This window comes from Sebastes fasciatus, chromosome 4 (genome assembly GCF_043250625.1).
Source record: "Sebastes fasciatus isolate fSebFas1 chromosome 4, fSebFas1.pri, whole genome shotgun sequence".
NCBI classification, from domain to species: domain Eukaryota; kingdom Metazoa; phylum Chordata; class Actinopteri; order Perciformes; family Sebastidae; genus Sebastes; species Sebastes fasciatus.
The window spans coordinates 30,565,519-30,583,962 of NC_133798.1; the positions used below are offsets into that span (position 1 = coordinate 30,565,519).

Here is an 18,444-nt window from a genome sequence, read left to right on the forward strand (position 1 = left end):
CCTGGTCACACGTTGCTGTGGGATGGCGTTCCATTCCTCAACCAGGATTCATTGCAGGTCAGCCTAACACTCACTCTAACATGTACAGCACGCCCAAGCTGATCCTACAAGTGTTGAATTGGGTTGAGGTGTGGACTATCGGCAGGCCGTTCCATTCTCTCTACTCCCACATTGTGGAGGTAGTCTGTGATAACCCTGGCTCTGTGGGGGTGAGCGTTGTTTCTTGGAGGATGAAGTTATGTCCCAGATTGTGGAGATATGGGATCGCCACTGGCCGCAGAATCTCATCCCAATATCTCCCTGCATTGAGATGGCCTTCAATGATGACAAGCCTTGTTTTGCCAGTGAGGAAAATCGTAATAAATCATAATATCGAATCGCAATACTTAAAAATCGCAATACATATCGAATCAGCACCCAAGTATCGTATCAAATCGGGAGATAGTTGAATCGTCCCAGCCCTAGTGATGTAGCTGATATATGCACTTGTTAATCTAGCAACAACAGCTAGCGTTAGCATCACATTTGGGGTCCGATTAGTTTATGGATAGTGTAGGCTCGTTAACGTTAGGCCCTTAGACATTCTCTGTCTGGATAGGTTTCTGTTTTGTGGAGTGGACACGGCACTATTTAGGACTACATTGGACCTCATTGACGGAAATGGAACACAGAAACGCAGATAATTTGCACCGGACCCGGTGTGCATAGTTGTCAATGCGGAAAATTCATTTTCAAATTCACTGGTGAGAAACGGCTTAAACGCTTGGCAAGAAAGCAAATAAGCGCATTTCCCAAAATGTTGAACTATTCCTTTAATGGAAACTCAAAAGCAGTTAGGTCTTAAAGCTGCACTAATCAATTTGATCCAAATTTTAACAGCTTGGTTTATTGCTACCATGAACTGAGAACAATAAAGAAAAGAAGCTGCTGAGTTTTCATACCTCAACAACTACTGTCTTTTGTCTTCATATTAAAACACATAAATCGTACCTGAAGTCAGGACATGTGGTGCCTTTTCACTGCTGTCATATGAGAAACGTTCCAACTGCATGTTTAAACTTGAACTGAAGGTTCATTTTATCTGCTGGACTGAAAAAGAAAAGAAATATGTGGGTCACACCAAAACATCAGTCTACTGTAGGAAACTGGGGGAGAAATGGAGCCCTGAAACCGACAAACTATAGTATAGGGTTACAAGACAAGTAAAAAAATGTCACTTCAAAAATTAAAGCGATCAGTACTCAAGGACACATTGTTGTGATCAATATAAATATGTAATGTTTGTGAATACAGCAGGAAAACTGGCTGAGATTTACAATTATGATCAGCTGACAAACACAAATGGTTGTTTTTCAGGTAACAGCTGAACAGCTGGCTCAAAGCTTAGGCTCCTTCAGCTGCTCAATTCTGCAGGAAATAAACTTCAACCAACGTAGAATGTTTATTTTTAAAACCATATTCATCTATTTTCAATGCAACTCATTCATAACGTAAAAAATGGAGAGATATGAGCTTGATATGTATAGCAACAAAACATTCTACTTGTCAGAATGCAACATTTAAATGTACATTTGTAAAAAAACATCTAACAGTGACATTCATTTTAAGGCCTGCTGCTGATTTCCTTCTTTGCTAGATCTGGGACTTCACAAGCGTCTTTCTCGGTTCCCTGATGTTGAACCAGGTAAGCTGTAGAACAGGTGTGAGGCATAGACTGTATCAGGGTCTGAAATGAACTATTTTCACTTACAGTAGGGCTGCATGATTATGGTCAAAATGATAATCACGATTGTTTTGTTCAATATTGAGATAATAATTATTTATCATGACTATGCATTGATTTTATGGACGAAATATTTGTTATTGCACTTTCACATTTAAATAAACAGCTCCCTGCTCTCACTTCCATGTTGTGCTACATTCCTGCAAATGTACAAATCTTTGCATCAAAATAAGACTTAAAATAAGGTTCTTCTTCACCTGAATTCAGTGCATTTTGGTTTTTGGTTTGGATATTTTGAGATATTGTGGTTAGTCGTGTCTTTCTCGACAAACAGCTACTGTGGTGCTAACGTAGCAACTAGGCAGCTCGCGCTAACAAGCCGTGCTTAGCTCGCGATTGGCTTGGGCGGGTGCGTGGGCTGGACTTCGACACAACGACTCCAGCCCCCAGACAAAAACGGAAATAGCTAAGAAGTGAAAGTCAATTAGTCGTTCATTGCAACATCAGTGAAAAAAAGTGCCATACAAAAGTAAAACATGTTCATTTAGTTAGCGAAAAGCTGAGGCTGAGCACAACAGGAACTCATTCTGACCTCCTAATTTTTCTAATTTGTGTTTCTGTCTCCTTTTCCTCACAGATTACAGTTTCAAAAATGAACAAACTCAAGCTGCCCAATTACCAACATTTCTTCTCCATCTTCATCACCATGTTGGCCCTGATGTGGTCCGGATGGGCCCTGAAGATGGACCAGAAGACGGACCTGTTTACGGACCCTCCCCTCTCTCCCGGCCACCCTTTCCTGTTAATTTGGAACGCCCCGACTGAGCTCTGCGAAATCCACCACAAATTGCCACTCGACCTCTCCCACTTCCACATCATTAGCAGCACGATGAAGCGGGAGACCAACCAGACCGTCAGCCTATTCTACATCAACCGCTTCGGCAGATTCCCTTACTATGAACATGGCACCAACAAAGAACATAACGGCGGCCTGCCGCAGCTGTTAAAGGTGGCGGATCACCACTATGATGCCGATTACTTCATCAAAAAATACATCCCTGTCAACCAGGAGGGCCTAGCTGTGCTTGACTTTGAGGAGTGGAGGCCACTGTGGGTCCGAAACTGGGGCAATAAAAGAATCTACAGAGATAAATCCATCGAACTGGTCATGAAGAGAAACGCGTCGTTGTCCCCTGCGGAGACGACGGCCCTTGCGATAGAGGAGTTCGAAGTTGCAGGCCAAAGGTACTTTATCGATTCCCTCCGCATCGGGAAGAAGCTGAGGCCCAACAGACTCTGGGGCTACTACCTGTTCCCCGATTGCTACAATTACGGCTTCAACAAGAACTTTGCCAAATTCACCGGAGAGTGTCCCGACCGCGAGAAGTTAAGGAACGACAGACTGATGTGGCTCTGGAGAGAGTGCACGGCACTCTATCCATCCCTCTACCTGGAGCTGAAACTCAATAACACGGAGCAGGCCCTGTGGTTCATCCGGCATCGTATGCAGGAGACCATAAGGGTGTCGAAGCTCGTCGACAAATCCTACTCCATCCCCATCCACGCCTACATCCGCCCTGTGTACAAGAATAGCGTCAACAACTACATGTCAGAGGTCAGACACACCTGTCATCGCTCAAAAAGACACACCTTTATGTCACCTTTAGACACAATGTATGTTATATACTATACATGTGTATGTCAAATACTGGTCTCTAGGGGTGGAACGGTTCACAAAATTCACGGTTCGGTTCATTCCACTGTTTTCGGTTCAGTTCGGTTCGGTTCATTTATGTTACAGCGAGGAGGTCATGTTCTGATTTCAACATGCTTTTCATTTATTTGGCAAAAATAAGTTAACAAATGTTTGACTTAACAAAAGTATGGCTTACATAAGGAACATAAACACTTCTTCATTGTCAAATCTTAATTGAAAGAATAGGTCTTCTACAGTAATTAGTGAAAACAAAAAATGCAGCTTTTTTATTTTCATATAAATATGATGTTATTATAGACTAAGGCCATCAACATAAATTGAAGCATAAGCTCAACCAGAACTATACTAAAAAAAAAAAAAGAACAGTTTAACACATGTCTCAATTCCCTGATTATCAGCTCTTAATTGAAAGATTAGTTTTTCCACTCAAAAAGTGCAGTATTTGGAAAGGAATACAGTTGGATTTCTGTGCCACTGTGTTATTTAGAAATAATGAATACATATAAAACACATTACAGGGATTGTGCTGCTGGAATTACTGTGTTGCTTAAGTGTATAGCGCGGCTCAAGTAACGTTACGTTAATCATATGCTGAAATCCAGCGTCCTACACGACTGCGCAGGGCTGCATATCTTTCACTATAAACCTCCCAATGCTTTAGTTAGGTTTTCTGCCCAGTCTGCATGTAGAGGCTGTTTAAATGCTGCGGGGAGAAGGAGTTGCTCTTTCTGGCGTCTGCTGCTTTCCTAATGTAGCGCTTGAGGCATATAGACCCTTTTTCTGTTAGTAAACATGATGATGTATTTTGTGGGCGGAGCGTTAAGTAGAGGCTAAAGATTCTCTGAACACGTTAGTTAATGCTGGCTAGCAAATATTGTGGGCTTGTTTTTTTAACAATGGCTTAAGAAACTCACGCTTCCACCATGGATGTAGTCCACTATTCCACCGTTGTCTTCCGGCAACACGTCACTTTGCTAGATTTCACAACGAGACTTCTCCTTGAGCGAGACTTTCTCCATAATGTCACACACTTATAATAATATTTAGAGATAGGATTACTACAGTACTTTGTAATCCTATGACTGTGTTTACTACTTTGTAAAGTACTTCTTTGGGAAACAAATGCAAAAATTCACGAGAGTTTCTAAAAAACTCTCTTGGAAAACACTTCTTAAGATCTTAAGATCAATGTTATCAAGAAATCGGGTCATTATTGTTGAAAAAAAAGTGCTTATTTTTCTGTGAAAATTCAAAAAACGAAACAGAAAAAATTAGCCGTCTTAAAGGTTTGCAGTTTTCATACGTTGGTTACTTTTGATTTTGCTGTTCAATTATGAACACAACAGTGGAAGTCCTGCCCTTTTCTGATTGGCTGGCTGTCATTTTTTTTGCAGGAGGATCTGGTGAAAACCATCGGAGAAGCTGCTGCTCTCGGCGCCGCCAGCGTCATTTCCTGGGGAGACATGAGCCTCGTTAGAAGACCGGTATAAAGTAGCATCACTCAGGGGTTTTCTGGGAACTTATTTGCAACTTAACCGCTAATTGACTTAATATCGCTGCAGGAGACGTGCACAGCTGCTCGAGATTACCTGAGAGACGTCATGAACCCGTACATCCTTAACGTCACCACGGCAACGCAACTCTGCAGCAAGGCGCTCTGCCAGGGCCGAGGTCGCTGCATGAGGAAGAACCTAACAACAGACGTCTACCTCCACCTCGACTCGCGCAACTACCTGATCGAGAGGCAAAACATAGGCGGCCCGCTGACTGTGAGTGGCAGCCTATCGCAGGATGACGTCAACGAGTTCGACCTCAATTTCAACTGCATGTGCTACAGCAAGGGGCCGTGTCGATCGGTTATGCTTTTAAACAAAACCGCCCCCACGAAGAGTGGAGGTGCTCACGGGCCCCAGCCTCTCCTGCTGATGATGAGACTGATCTGTCTGATGTATGTTGTGATGTGGAAGTAAAGTAATAACACAAAGCTGACACAGGACGTGTGATTGAAGGCAAATAAAGGACACTACTACTATTATTGCAGCCTGTTAGTTGGTTTGTTATTTCTGACTGTCTTTACCTGCATTTTTCATGAATTTCTTTATTGACTTTCTCCAAATCGCTCAGCCTCATTCACACAACTTCCTTTTTGACTATGCTTGTTTTAAACTAAAACAAAGTTTATAAGATCATTATTATTAATAATATAAAGTCTCAACATAAGGTTTTGGCACATCCCTTTAAAGCAGCAGTAAGCAAGATGGGAGCCCGGTCAGTGTATGGATATTAAAAAACTAAAAATGAGGGTCAAAAAGGGATGAACTAGACTTAAAAATCGGGTTGATTTTCATTTTCTATTTCTAAAAACAATATATAAGATAATATAATATTTTTCCTATTAACAATTCACCAAAATTATGCAAACATAGAGACCAATGTTATGTGTCCAGCTCGGAGGACAGCTCGTTTTGATTAAAATTTGGTTGTAGCTCGTTGTCTACCTCACTACGGTTAGAAAGAGCCCCTCGTTTGTGTTTTAACAACGTTTAAGTTATGAGTTATTGATCCGGGAAGTTCAAATCTGTCAATATCTTTCCAACTTTACCGAAGTTAGTTTTTCTGCAGTCGTGTCTTCTTCCCTGAGACAAACTCTGTTATCGTTTAAAAAAACTCTGTACTGATCCATGTCTATCGCCTTCAGTTACACAGCAGCACCGTACTCTTTTTTTCTCTCATACACAGCACCGTCCTCATACGCACTCTTACTTTGTTGTCAATGGCAACTTCCGGTTGCAGAATATGAAAAAATGGCGTTTGTTTTTGTTTCTGTCTTCCAGTGATTTTATTATTTGTTTTTAGAAATAGAAAATGAAAATCAACCCGTTTTTTTAAGTTTAGTTCATCCCTTTTTGACCCTGATAAAGAAAAACACCTTGTATTCCAATTTTATTTTTTGTATTTCAAAACGAAAAACAAATAATCACTCATTTTTTGTTTTTCAATATCCGTTTGTGAAAGGAAAATCGAATGACCAAAAGATACACTGACCGAGCACACTTGAATTACAACATGCTGAAAGGTTATTATGGAATTTTTGCCCAATGATGCCAAAAAACATTCTGCCTACCCCAGCTTTAACATGAAATAAAAAAAAAATTGTGATTTCCATTAAACACATTTTCAATTTATTTAACTACATGTAGCCATTCCACCCTCTATGTACTGTATGTAGATGGGCCCCTGAGGTCTTACCCCAATTAACTCTGTTTTATTCTGAAGACGCCATTAAGACAGCAAAAGGGAGAGCACAAGGAAAGAATAAACAAACAGCAACGGAAAAAATACAACAAGTAGAGTGAGGACAGGATGAAGGGAGCCATTGAAGAGTCTAAGGGAGATAGTGGAGGCAGGGAGCACACTCAAGGTTCTTGGCCAGGGCCTGAAATGTGCCATAATCAACTCAATTCATTGTTTACCTTACAGGGACTATTTGTAACTTTCAGAAATGCTTCTTAACAGCGACACCTGTGGCCGTGAAATCAATGAAAGTCAGCGTCGGGCTCGCGCTTGCTCGCTCTTGCTCGCTCTCAATATACCTGAACGAGCATCGCTCAAAACAGCGAAGCGACACACGTCAGCTAAAACCACAATATCACTTTATATTTCAGCTGCTTGGCAGTAATGTTAGCTGACCAGACGAAGGTCTCTCCATGAACATGATTTAGATCTGATCCTAGTGTTGGCTTGTCCTTCCTAAGTGCAGGCTGAGGCAGCGGGGCTCTCCAGCGTGTCTCCCTGCTCTCTCCGCCCGCAGCCGGAGAGAGCAGAGGAGACACCGGCACCCGGTGGGTAACGAGAAGACAACGTAAATCTCTGTAGAGCTCCGTCACTTCACAAGACACGGGAAACCTCTGTTGGTCTGGAGGAGCTGCAGCATTTATTTCTGCACAAACGTCCCCTGTACATTCACTAGATATTCTCAGAGCTAAACTAACTCTTCTGCAATGTGTAGTGAACGCGCGTTCACGTCTAGAACAGAACAAATAGTCCCTTTAAAGGGACTATTTGTAACTTTGTTCGCGCATAAATGTAGCAGGTCGTCACACATGCGCGCTCGCCTATGCGCGTTCGCGTGTAGCCGCTGTACCCTCCTCCTCTGCCTGCTCGCCTTCACTCAGACAGAGCGCGCGTTCTCAGCTCGCTCCACCTCTAGACGTGAACGCGCGCTCACCCCACACTGCAGAAGAGTTAGTTTAGCTCTGAGAATATCTAGTGGACGTTTGTGCAGAAATAAATGCTGCAGCTCCTTCAGACCAACAGAGGTTTCCCGTGTCTTGTGAAGTGACGGAGCTCCTCAGCGAGTAACGTAATCGTCTCGTTACCGACCGGGTGCCGGTGTCTCCCTGCTCTCTCCGGCTGCGGGCGGAGAGAGCAGGGAGACACGCTGGAGAGCCCCGCTGCCTCAGCCTGCACTTAGGCAGGAAAAGCCAACACTAGGATCAGATCTAAATCATGTTCATGGAGAGACCTTCGTCTGGTCAGCTAACATTACTGCCAAGCAGCTGAAATATAAAGTGATATTGTGGTTTTAGCTGACGTGTGTTGCCTCACTGTTTTGAGCGATGCTTGTTCAGGTATATTTAGAGCGAGCAAGCGCGAGCCCGACGCTGACTTTCGTTGATTTCACGGCCACAGGTGTCGCTGTTAAAAAGCATTTCTGAAAGTTACAAATAGTCCCTTTAAGCATTGTTGTTTTACCTCAATTAAATGTATTCAATGAAGTTTTGGGGAGAGAATTAAGGGAGGGAGTGGGTTGTTGTGACCTTGAGGAAAGGCAGCTTTATAATGTATGAATTGTGGATGGATTTTTAAACCTTCATTAATAAAGTTTAACAGAAATGAACATGGAGTCTTAGTTCTTACGGATGAACAGAAAAAGTAAAATGTGCATGTGAAATTATATCAAAGTATGAATTAAATTGTGCAATAAATATGCTCACACTAGCCTAAATAAGTGATGAAGATGTGCTGTCCCAATCACCCAAATGTTACCTAAAAAAAAAGGTCAGTTTACACAAAAGGGTATGCCATGTCTTCTTGGAATATGATATAACCTTCTTTCCTCCTCTAATGGATAGGTAACATCTTCTAAATGTATCATGTGTTGGGCATTTGTTTTTATCTTTTGGCAAGAAAGCTTACACAAGAAGGAAATTCCAAAACTGTCCCAATCACCCTTTATTCTTAATTCTTTAATTCCAGTGTGCCTAGAAGCACAAGGCAAAGCCTTGTGCTTCTAGGCACACTGGTCTATTATTCGACGGGCTCATTTTTAATATTCTGACTTTTCCGCCTAAAACTTTGCGCGCTACTCCTCCCACAGCGTTGCCAGCACATTTACAAAAAATACATCAAAACGTGCGGAATGAGCGGGAATCATGTGCTTATGACCTGGCTAAGAGATTCGCGCAGTGGATACCGAGAAAATCGCGCGATTATTTGCTCCATAGGAATGCTTTGAAAATCAACGTGAAGAGTGCTCAAAAACACTCCTCTTTGGGGCCATACAGAGTCGCCATACTTTAACGTAGAAACGGGATTAAAAGTTTAAACGGGTCACGAGACTTGGGACTTTATTTGGCCAAAAGGACATTTTTTGATAGCTGGCACGGTTTTCACGAAATCGCAGTTTCCGTTTTGTGAAATTTTCAGACCGCTTCAGATTTTATAATGGGTGTGTATTGCGTGGGTCGTTAAGGGCTAGAGCACGTGACATCATCGCTAGAGTGCAGGAAAGCTTTGAAATCTTTTGAAAATTTTCCGAACAAATTGCTCTGTAGCCCACAATTGTCACTCTTCATAGATAATGTTTTCATCAGATTGTAGGTATTTTTGTGCCGGTTGCAGTCATGTACCTATGGAATCAGTCTGACTTACATATTTGGCTATACATGCCTGGAAGTGACAGCAACTCCAGGCTGAGCTCCCATAGGGGCCCATATAAAATTTCAAAGAATTTTTTGGATCAGAGAAAAAAGTTACTACTTTATGAAACTGCCGCCGAGGTCACATTTTTGACACTACAGACCCAAATGTCGCACCATTTGTTCATCAGAGACTCCTAACTGGTCTCATGAACAATCTAAGCGATAGGAGTCACGGTTTCTGTCGTAGAAGGACTTTCGTGACATGTACATCTCTAGTTAACTCCTATTATAAACTGCCCCACTGCAGCAGTGGCCAATCACCATGGCAACTTTTGATTGCTGCTAGACAGCTGATTCACTTTAGCAATCAGTGCAGGCTGACTAACACACACACACACACACGCACACACACACAACCCGTCATAATAAAAGCACCATAGAGTAACTGTATCTTAACAGGAAGCTCACGATGACACTTGCTTTACAAAATAAAAGCCCTCAACTCTCATTGTATGACAACAGGAAACTAGGGATTCACCTAGTTTTTCAAAATAAAAGCCCCTAACTCTTTCTGTATGTTAACAAGAAACTGTGTTGTTTTTTACAAAATCAGTCTGACCTGTTTTAAGATGCTTTCTGCCCCCCCAGCACCAGGCACACTGGTCAACATTTCTTGCGAAATTTTCTAGTTCACCCTACTATCCAACCACTCACTAATTAACCACTCACCACTCACTAATTAACCACTCACCACTCACTAATTAACCACTCACTAATTAACGAGCGGCCTCATACAGGTTACATCACAGGTAGCAATTATCTATGACTCTCCAAAACATGTCCTCTGGCAGATTCTCTAACTGACAATCTCAGACATAAATACAAACTTTTCCTGTACGACTTCTGAATTGCACCCTCAAGAGCTACCGTTACCCCATCACCTCGTTTAGCACGGAGACGGAGGTTGCCATAGGAATGAATGAACTTCCAGTTCCGGTTGATACACTGAGCTCTGTGGAAACAACAAGGAAAAGCCAATTAAATGTGATTAGAAAAATAAAAATAATTTTACCACGCAATGAAAAATATGTATTCTTTCTTTCAAAGGTCTTTTTATTAATTGTCAATAATCAATAGAACAGTCACTATACAGGGAAAGTTATTTTTGTTTTTCTGAACAGCACTCACCCGTGACACAACAAATCAATCAATCAATCATACCTGACAACAACAACATACACACAGACAGACACAGCTGACCACAAAGGACCTCACTGATTCTCAATCATGGATACATACAATTCAAATTGTAGAGAATACAACACAGGGAGAGTATCCACAAATAAGTAATGAAATAATAATAAAAAGAAGAGAAAAAAATGAAATAAACAAAAAATAATATATATATATATATATATACACATATATATATACACAAATACATATATATATATATATATATAAACTGGAAAAACAAAGTTCGGAAACTTGTGTTTGGTTGATTATTTCTCTGTTATTACAATGCTAATGGTCATTGTATTTTACATCGTTGGAAAGCCTGTTTATTTACCTTCGCAATGATGTCCAACTTGTAAGGATCATGCATTTGTGGGATGAGCAGCACAGCTGATTATGTGGGTAGCGCCCAAGAAAAATTTGCCAAAATGCTCTTCCAATGGTAAACAGTGTATTCTCCTGTTGGTATTGACTCTTGTTTTTGATCTGTTTGGTGGATTGGATGATTGAACTCTCTATCAATAACAAGGAACAAACAAGACATATTGGCTATTTTACACTTTCTTCATTTAATACACCGTCAGGAGCCTCAGTAGCGGTGGAAGATCCATACGCAGCCACAACAGCCTGGCACCTCGTCCTCATGCTGGTCACCAACCTGGTCACACGTTGCTGTGGGATGGCGTTCCATTCCTCAACCAGGATTCATTGCAGGTCAGCCTAACACTCACTGTAACATGTACAGCACGCCCAAGCTGATCCTACAAGTGTTGAATTGGGTTGAGGTGTGGACTATCGGCAGGCCGTTCCATTCTCTCTACTCCCACATTGTGGAGGTAGTCTGTGATAACCCTGGCTCTGTGGGGGTGAGCGTTGTTTCTTGGAGGATGAAGTTATGTCCCAGATTGTGGAGATATGGGATCGCCACTGGCCGCAGAATCTCATCCCAATATCTCCCTGCATTGAGATGGCCTTCAATGATGACAAGCCTTGTTTTGCCAGTGAGGAAAATCGTAATAAATCATAATATCGAATCGCAATACTTAAAAATCGCAATACATATCGAATCAGCACCCAAGTATCGTATCAAATCGGGAGATAGTTGAATCGTCCCAGCCCTAGTGATGTAGCTGATATATGCACTTGTTAATCTAGCAACAACAGCTAGCGTTAGCATCACATTTGGGGTCCGATTAGTTTATGGATAGTGTAGGCTCGTTAACGTTAGGCCCTTAGACATTCTCTATCTGGATAGGTTTCTGTTTTGTGGGGTGGACACGGCACTATTTAGGACTACATTGGACCTCATTGACGGAAATGGAACACAGAAACGCAGATAATTTGCACCAGACCCGGTGTGCATAGTTGTCAATGCGGAAAATTCATTTTCAAATTCACTGGTGAGAAACGGCTTTAACGCTTGGCAAGAAAGCAAATAAGCGCATTTCCCAAAATGTTGAACTATTCCTTTAATGGAAACTCAAAAGCAGTTAGGTCTTAAAGCTGCACTAATCAATTTGATCCAAATTTTAACAGCTTGGTTTATTGCTACCATGAACTGAGAACAATAAAGAAAAGAGGCTGCTGAGTTTTCATACCTCAACAACTACTGTCTTTTGTCTTCATATTAAAACACATAAATCGTACCTGAAGTCAGGACATGTGGTGCCTTTTCACTGCTGTCATATGAGAAACGTTCCAACTGCATGTTTAAACTTGAACTGAAGGTTCATTTTATCTGCTGGACTGAAAAAGAAAAGAAATATGTGGGTCACACCAAAACATCAGTCTACTGTAGGAAACTGGGGGAGAAATGGAGCCCTGAAACCGACAAACTATAGTATAGGGTTACAAGACAAGTAAAAAAATGTCACTTCAAAAATTAAAGCGATCAGTACTCAAGGACACATTGTTGTGATCAATATAAATATGTAATGTTTGTGAATACAGCAGGAAAACTGGCTGAGATTTACAATTATGATCAGCTGACAAACACAAATGGTTGTTTTTCAGGTAACAGCTGAACAGCTGGCTCAAAGCTTAGGCTCCTTCAGCTGCTCAATTCTGCAGGAAATAAACTTCAACCAACGTAGAATGTTTATTTTTAAAACCATATTCATCTATTTTCAATGCAACCCATTCATAACGTAAAAAATGGAGAGATATGAGCTTGATATGTATAGCAACAAAACATTCTACTTGTCAGAATGCAACATTTAAATGTACATTTGTAAAAAAACATCTAACAGTGACATTCATTTTAAGGCCTGCTGCTGATTTCCTTCTTTGCTAGATCTGGGACTTCACAAGCGTCTTTCTCGGTTCCCTGATGTTGAACCAGGTAAGCTGTAGAACAGGTGTGAGGCATAGACTGTATCAGGGTCTGAAATGAACTATTTTCACTTACAGTAGGGCTGCATGATTATGGTCAAAATGATAATCACGATTGTTTTGTTCAATATTGAGATAATAATTATTTATCATGACTATGCATTGATTTTATGGACGAAATATTTGTTATTGCACTTTCACATTTAAATAAACAGCTCCCTGCTCTCACTTCCATGTTGTGCTACATTCCTGCAAATGTACAAATCTTTGCATCAAAATAAGACTTAAAATAAGGTTCTTCTTCACCTGAATTCAGTGCATTTTGGTTTTTGGTTTGGATATTTTGAGATATTGTGGTTAGTCGTGTCTTTCTCGACAAACAGCTACTGTGGTGCTAACGTAGCAACTAGGCAGCTCGCGCTAACAAGCCGTGCTTAGCTCGCGATTGGCTTGGGCGGGTGCGTGGGCTGGACTTCGACACAACGACTCCAGCCCCCAGACAAAAACGGAAATAGCTAAGAAGTGAAAGTCAATTAGTCGTTCATTGCAACATCAGTGAAAAAAAGTGCCATACAAAAGTAAAACATGTTCATTTAGTTAGCGAAAAGCTGAGGCTGAGCACAACAGGAACTCATTCTGACCTCCTAATTTTTCTAATTTGTGTTTCTGTCTCCTTTTCCTCACAGATTACAGTTTCAAAAATGAACAAACTCAAGCTGCCCAATTACCAACATTTCTTCTCCATCTTCATCACCATGTTGGCCCTGATGTGGTCCGGATGGGCCCTGAAGATGGACCAGAAGACGGACCTGTTTACGGACCCTCCCCTCTCTCCCGGCCACCCTTTCCTGTTAATTTGGAACGCCCCGACCGAGCTCTGCGAAATCCACCACAAATTGCCACTCGACCTCTCCCACTTCCACATCATTAGCAGCACGCTGAAGCGGGAGACCAACCAGACCGTCAGCCTATTCTACATCGACCGCTTCGGCAGATTCCCTTACTATGAACATGGCACCAACAAAGAACATAACGGCGGCCTGCCGCAGCTGTTAAAGGTGGCGGATCACCACTATGATGCCGATTACTTCATCAAAAAATACATCCCTGTCAACCAGGAAGGCCTCGCTGTGCTTGACTTTGAGCAGTGGAGGCCACTGTGGATCCGAAACTGGGGCAATAAAAGAATCTACAGAGATAAATCCATCGAACTGGTCATGAAGAGAAACGCGTCGTTGTCCCCTGCGGAGACGACGGCCCTTGCGATAGAGGAGTTCGAATTTGCAGGCCAAAGGTACTTTATCGATTCCCTCCGCATCGGGAAGAAGCTGAGGCCCAAAAGACTCTGGGGCTACTACCTGTTCCCCGATTGCTACAATTACGACTTCAACAAGAACTTTGACAAATTCACCGGAGAGTGTCCCGTCCTTGAGAAGAAAAGGAACAACAGACTGATGTGGCTCTGGAGAGAGTGCACGGCACTCTATCCATCCCTCTACCTGGAGCTGATACTCAAAAACACGGAGCAGGCCCTGTGGTTCATCCGGCATCGTATGCAGGAGACCATAAGGGTGTCGAAGCTCGTCGACAAATCCTACTCCATCCCCATCCACGCCTACATCCGCCCTGTGTACAAGAATGCCGTCAACAACTACATGTCAGAGGTCAGACACACCTGTCATCGCTCAAAAAGACACACCTTTATGTCACCTTTAGACACAATGTATGTTATATACTATACATGTGTATGTCAAATACTGGTCTCTAGGGGTGGAACGGTTCACAAAATTCACGGTTCGGTTCATTCCACCGTTTTCGGTTCAGTTCGGTTCGGTTCATTTATGTTACAGCGAGGAGGTCTTGTTCTGATTTCAACATGCTTTTCATTTATTTGGCAAAAATAAGTTAACAAATGTTTGACTTAACAAAAGTATGGCTTACATAAGGAACATAAACACTTCTTCATTGTCAAATCTTAATTGAAAGAATAAGTCTTCTACAGTAATTAGTGAAAACAAAAAATGCAGCTTTTTTATTTTCATATAAATATGATGTTATTATAGACTAAGGCCATCAACATAAATTGAAGCATAAGCTCAACCAGAACTATACTAAAAAAAAAAAAGAACAGTTTAACACATGTCTCAATTCCCTGATTATCAGCTCTTAATTGAAAGATTAGTTTTTCCACTCAAAAAGTGCAGTATTTGGAAAGGAATACAGTTGGATTTCTGTGCCACTGTGTTATTTAGAAATAATGAATACATATAAAACACATTACAGGGATTGTGCTGCTGGAATTACTGTGTTGCTTAAGTGTATAGCGCGGCTCAAGTAACGTTACGTTAATCATATGCTGAAATCCAGCGTCCTACACGACTGCGCAGGGCTGCATATCTTTCACTATAAACCTCCCAATGCTTTAGTTAGGTTTTCTGCCCAGTCTGCATGTAGAGGCTGTTTAAATGCTGCGGGGAGAAGGAGTTGCTCTTTCTGGCGTCTGCTGCTTTCCTAATGTAGCGCTTGAGGCATATAGACCCTTTTTCTGTTAGTAAACATGATGATGTATTTTGTGGGCGGAGCGTTAAGTAGAGGCTAAAGATTCTCTGAACACGTTAGTTAATGCTGGCTAGCAAATATTGTGGGCTTGTTTTTTTAACAATGGCTTAAGAAACTCACGCTTCCACCATGGATGTAGTCCACTATTCCACCGTTGTCTTCCGGCAACACGTCACTTTGCTAGATTTCACAACGAGACTTCTCCTTGAGCGAGACTTTCTCCATAATGTCACACACTTATAATAATATTTAGAGATAGGATTACTACAGTACTTTGTAATCCTATGACTGTGTTTACTACTTTGTAAAGTACTTCTTTGGGAAACAAATGCAAAAATTCACGAGAGTTTGTAAAAAACTCTCTTGGAAAACACTTCTTAAGATCTTAAGATCAATGTTATCAAGAAATCGGGTCATTATTGTTTTAAAAAAAAGTGCTTATTTTTCTGTGAAAATTCAAAAAACGAAACTGATTGGCTGGCTGGCATTTTTTTTGCAGGAGGATCTGGTGAAAACCATCGGAGAAGCTGCTGCTCTCGGCGCCGCCAGCGTCATTTCCTGGGGAGACATGAACCTCGTTAGAAAACCGGTATAAAGTAGCATCACTCAGGGGTTTTCTGGGAACTTATTTGCAACTTAACCGCTAATTGACTTAATATCGCTGCAGGAGGCGTGCACAGCTGCTCGAGATCACCTGAGAGACGTCATGAACCCGTACATCCTTAACGTCACCACGGCAACGCAACTCTGCAGCAAGGCGCTCTGCCAGGGCCGAGGTCGCTGCATGAGGAAGAACCTAACAACAGACGTCTACCTCCACCTCGACTCGCGCAACTACCTGATCGAGAGGCAAAACATAGGCGGCCCGCTGACTGTGAGTGGCAGCCTATCGCAGGATGACGTCAACGAGTTCGACCTCAATTTCAACTGCATGTGCTACAGCAAGGGGCCGTGTCGATCGGTTATGCTTTTAAACAAAACCTCCACCACGAAGAGTGGAGGTGCTCACGGGCCCCAGCCCCTCCTGCTGATGATGAGACTGATCTGTCTGATGTATGTTGTGATGTGGAAGTAAAGTAATAACACAAAGCTGACACAGGACGTGTGATTGAAGGCAAATAAAGGACACTACTACTATTATTGCAGCCTGTTAGTTGGTTTGTTATTTCTGACTGTCTTTACCTGCATTTTTCATGAATTTCTTTATTGACTTTCTCCAAATCGCTAAGCCTCATTCACACAACTTCCTTTTTGACTATGCTTGTTTTAAACTAAAACAAAGTTTATAAGATCATTATTATTAATAATATAAAGTCTCAACATAAGGTTTTGGCACATCCCTTTAAAGCAGCAGTAAGCAAGATGGGAGCCCGGTCAGTGTATGGATATTAAAAAACTAAAAATGAGGGTCAAAAAGGGATGAACTAGACTTAAAAATCGGGTTGATTTTCATTTTCTATTTCTAAAAACAATATATAAGATAATATAATATTTTTCCTATTAACAATTCACCAAAATTATGCAAACATAGAGACCAATGTTATGTGTCCAGCACGGAGGACAGCTCGTTTTGATTAAAATTAGGTTGTAGCTTGTTGTCTACCTCACTACGGTTAGAAAGAGCCCCTCGTTTGTGTTTTAACAACGTTTAAGTTATGAGTTATTGATCCGGGAAGTTCAAATCTGTCAATATCTTTCCAACTTTACCGAAGTTAGTTTTTCTGCAGTCGTGTCTTCTTCCCTGAGACAAACTCTGTTATCGTTTAAAAAAACTCTGCACTGATCCATGTCTATCGCCTTCAGTTACACAGCAGCACCGTACTCTTTTTTTCTCTCATACACAGCACCGTCCTCATACGCACTCTTACTTTGTTGTCAATGGCAACTTCCGGTTGCAGAATATGAAAAAAATGGCGTTTGTTTTTGTTTCTGTCTTCCAGTGATTTTATTATTTGTTTTTAGAAATAGAAAATGAAAATCAACCCGTTTTTTTAAGTTTAGTTCATCCCTTTTTGACCCTGATAAAGAAAAACACCTTGTATTCCAATTTTATTTTTTGTATTTCAAAACGAAAAACAAATAATCACTCATTTTTTGTTTTTCAATATCCGTTTGTGAAAGGAAAATCGAATGACCAAAAGATACACTGACCGAGCACACTTGAATTACAACATGCTGAAAGGTTATTATGGAATTTTTGCCCAATGATGCCAAAAAACATTCTGCCTACCCCAGCTTTAACATGAAATAAAAAAAAAATTGTGATTTCCATTAAACACATTTTCAATTTATTTAACTACATGTAGCCATTCCACCCTCTATGTACTGTATGTAGATGGGCCCCTGAGTTCTTACCCCAATTAACTCTGTTTTATTCTGAAGACGCCATTAAGACAGCAAAAGGGAGAGCACAAGGAAAGAATAAACAAACAGCAACGGAAAAAATACAACAAGTAGAGTGAGGACAGGATGAAGGGAGCCATTGAAGAGTATAAGGGAGATAGTGGAGGCAGGGAGCACACTCAAGGTTCTTGGCCAGGGCCTGAAATGTGCCATAATCAACTCAATTCAATGTTTACCTTACAGGGACTATTTGTAACTTTCAGAAATGCTTCTTAACAGCGACACCTGTGGCCGTGAAATCAACGAAAGTCAGCGTCGGGCTCGCGCTTGCTCGCTCTCAATATACCTGAACGAGCATCGCTCAAAACAGTGAGGCGACACACGTCAGCTAAAACCACAATATCACTTTATATTTCAGCTGCTTGGCAGTAATGTTAGCTGAGACCAGACGAAGGTCTCTCCATGAACATGATTTAGATCTGATCCTAGTGTTGGCTTTTCCTGCCTAAGTGCAGGCTGAGGCAGCGGGGCTCTCCAGCGTGTCTCCCTGCAGAGCAGAGGAGAGGAGACACCGGCACCCGGTCGGTAACGAGAAGACAACGTAAATCTCT

The 18,444-nt window shown here is 41.5% G+C and overlaps 2 protein-coding genes across 2 annotated transcripts; both read left to right on the forward strand.

Moving 5' to 3' along the window:
• The first annotated feature begins 1,532 nt into the window (after positions 1-1,532).
• Positions 1,533-5,449, forward strand: LOC141766588 (hyaluronidase-5-like). Its single transcript, XM_074633552.1, has 4 exons — positions 1,533-1,684; positions 2,361-3,338; positions 4,835-4,924; positions 5,003-5,449. Exons 1-4 carry the CDS (start codon positions 1,673-1,675, stop codon positions 5,408-5,410), a joined length of 1,488 nt encoding a protein of 495 aa, XP_074489653.1. The 5' UTR covers positions 1,533-1,672; the 3' UTR covers positions 5,411-5,449.
• A 7,334-nt stretch (positions 5,450-12,783) lies between these two features.
• LOC141766590 (hyaluronidase PH-20-like) lies at positions 12,784-16,630 on the forward strand. Its single transcript, XM_074633554.1, has 4 exons — positions 12,784-12,941; positions 13,618-14,595; positions 15,990-16,079; positions 16,158-16,630. The coding sequence occupies exons 1-4, from the start codon at positions 12,930-12,932 to the stop codon at positions 16,563-16,565; spliced, it is 1,488 nt and encodes a 495-aa protein (XP_074489655.1). The 5' UTR covers positions 12,784-12,929; the 3' UTR covers positions 16,566-16,630.
• Positions 16,631-18,444: the final 1,814 nt, after the last annotated feature.

What these genes read in the sequence shown, in the direction of transcription:
- LOC141766588 (XM_074633552.1), top strand. An exon ending in TCAACAACTACATGTCAGAG is followed by an intron (nt 3,339 to 4,834) that starts GTCAGACACACC and finishes TTTTTTTTGCAG; the next exon opens with GAGGATCTGGTGAAAACCAT. An exon ending in TGAGCCTCGTTAGAAGACCG is followed by an intron (nt 4,925 to 5,002) that starts GTATAAAGTAGC and finishes ATATCGCTGCAG; the next exon opens with GAGACGTGCACAGCTGCTCG.
- LOC141766590 (XM_074633554.1), top strand. An exon ending in TCAACAACTACATGTCAGAG is followed by an intron (nt 14,596 to 15,989) that starts GTCAGACACACC and finishes TTTTTTTTGCAG; the next exon opens with GAGGATCTGGTGAAAACCAT. An exon ending in TGAACCTCGTTAGAAAACCG is followed by an intron (nt 16,080 to 16,157) that starts GTATAAAGTAGC and finishes ATATCGCTGCAG; the next exon opens with GAGGCGTGCACAGCTGCTCG.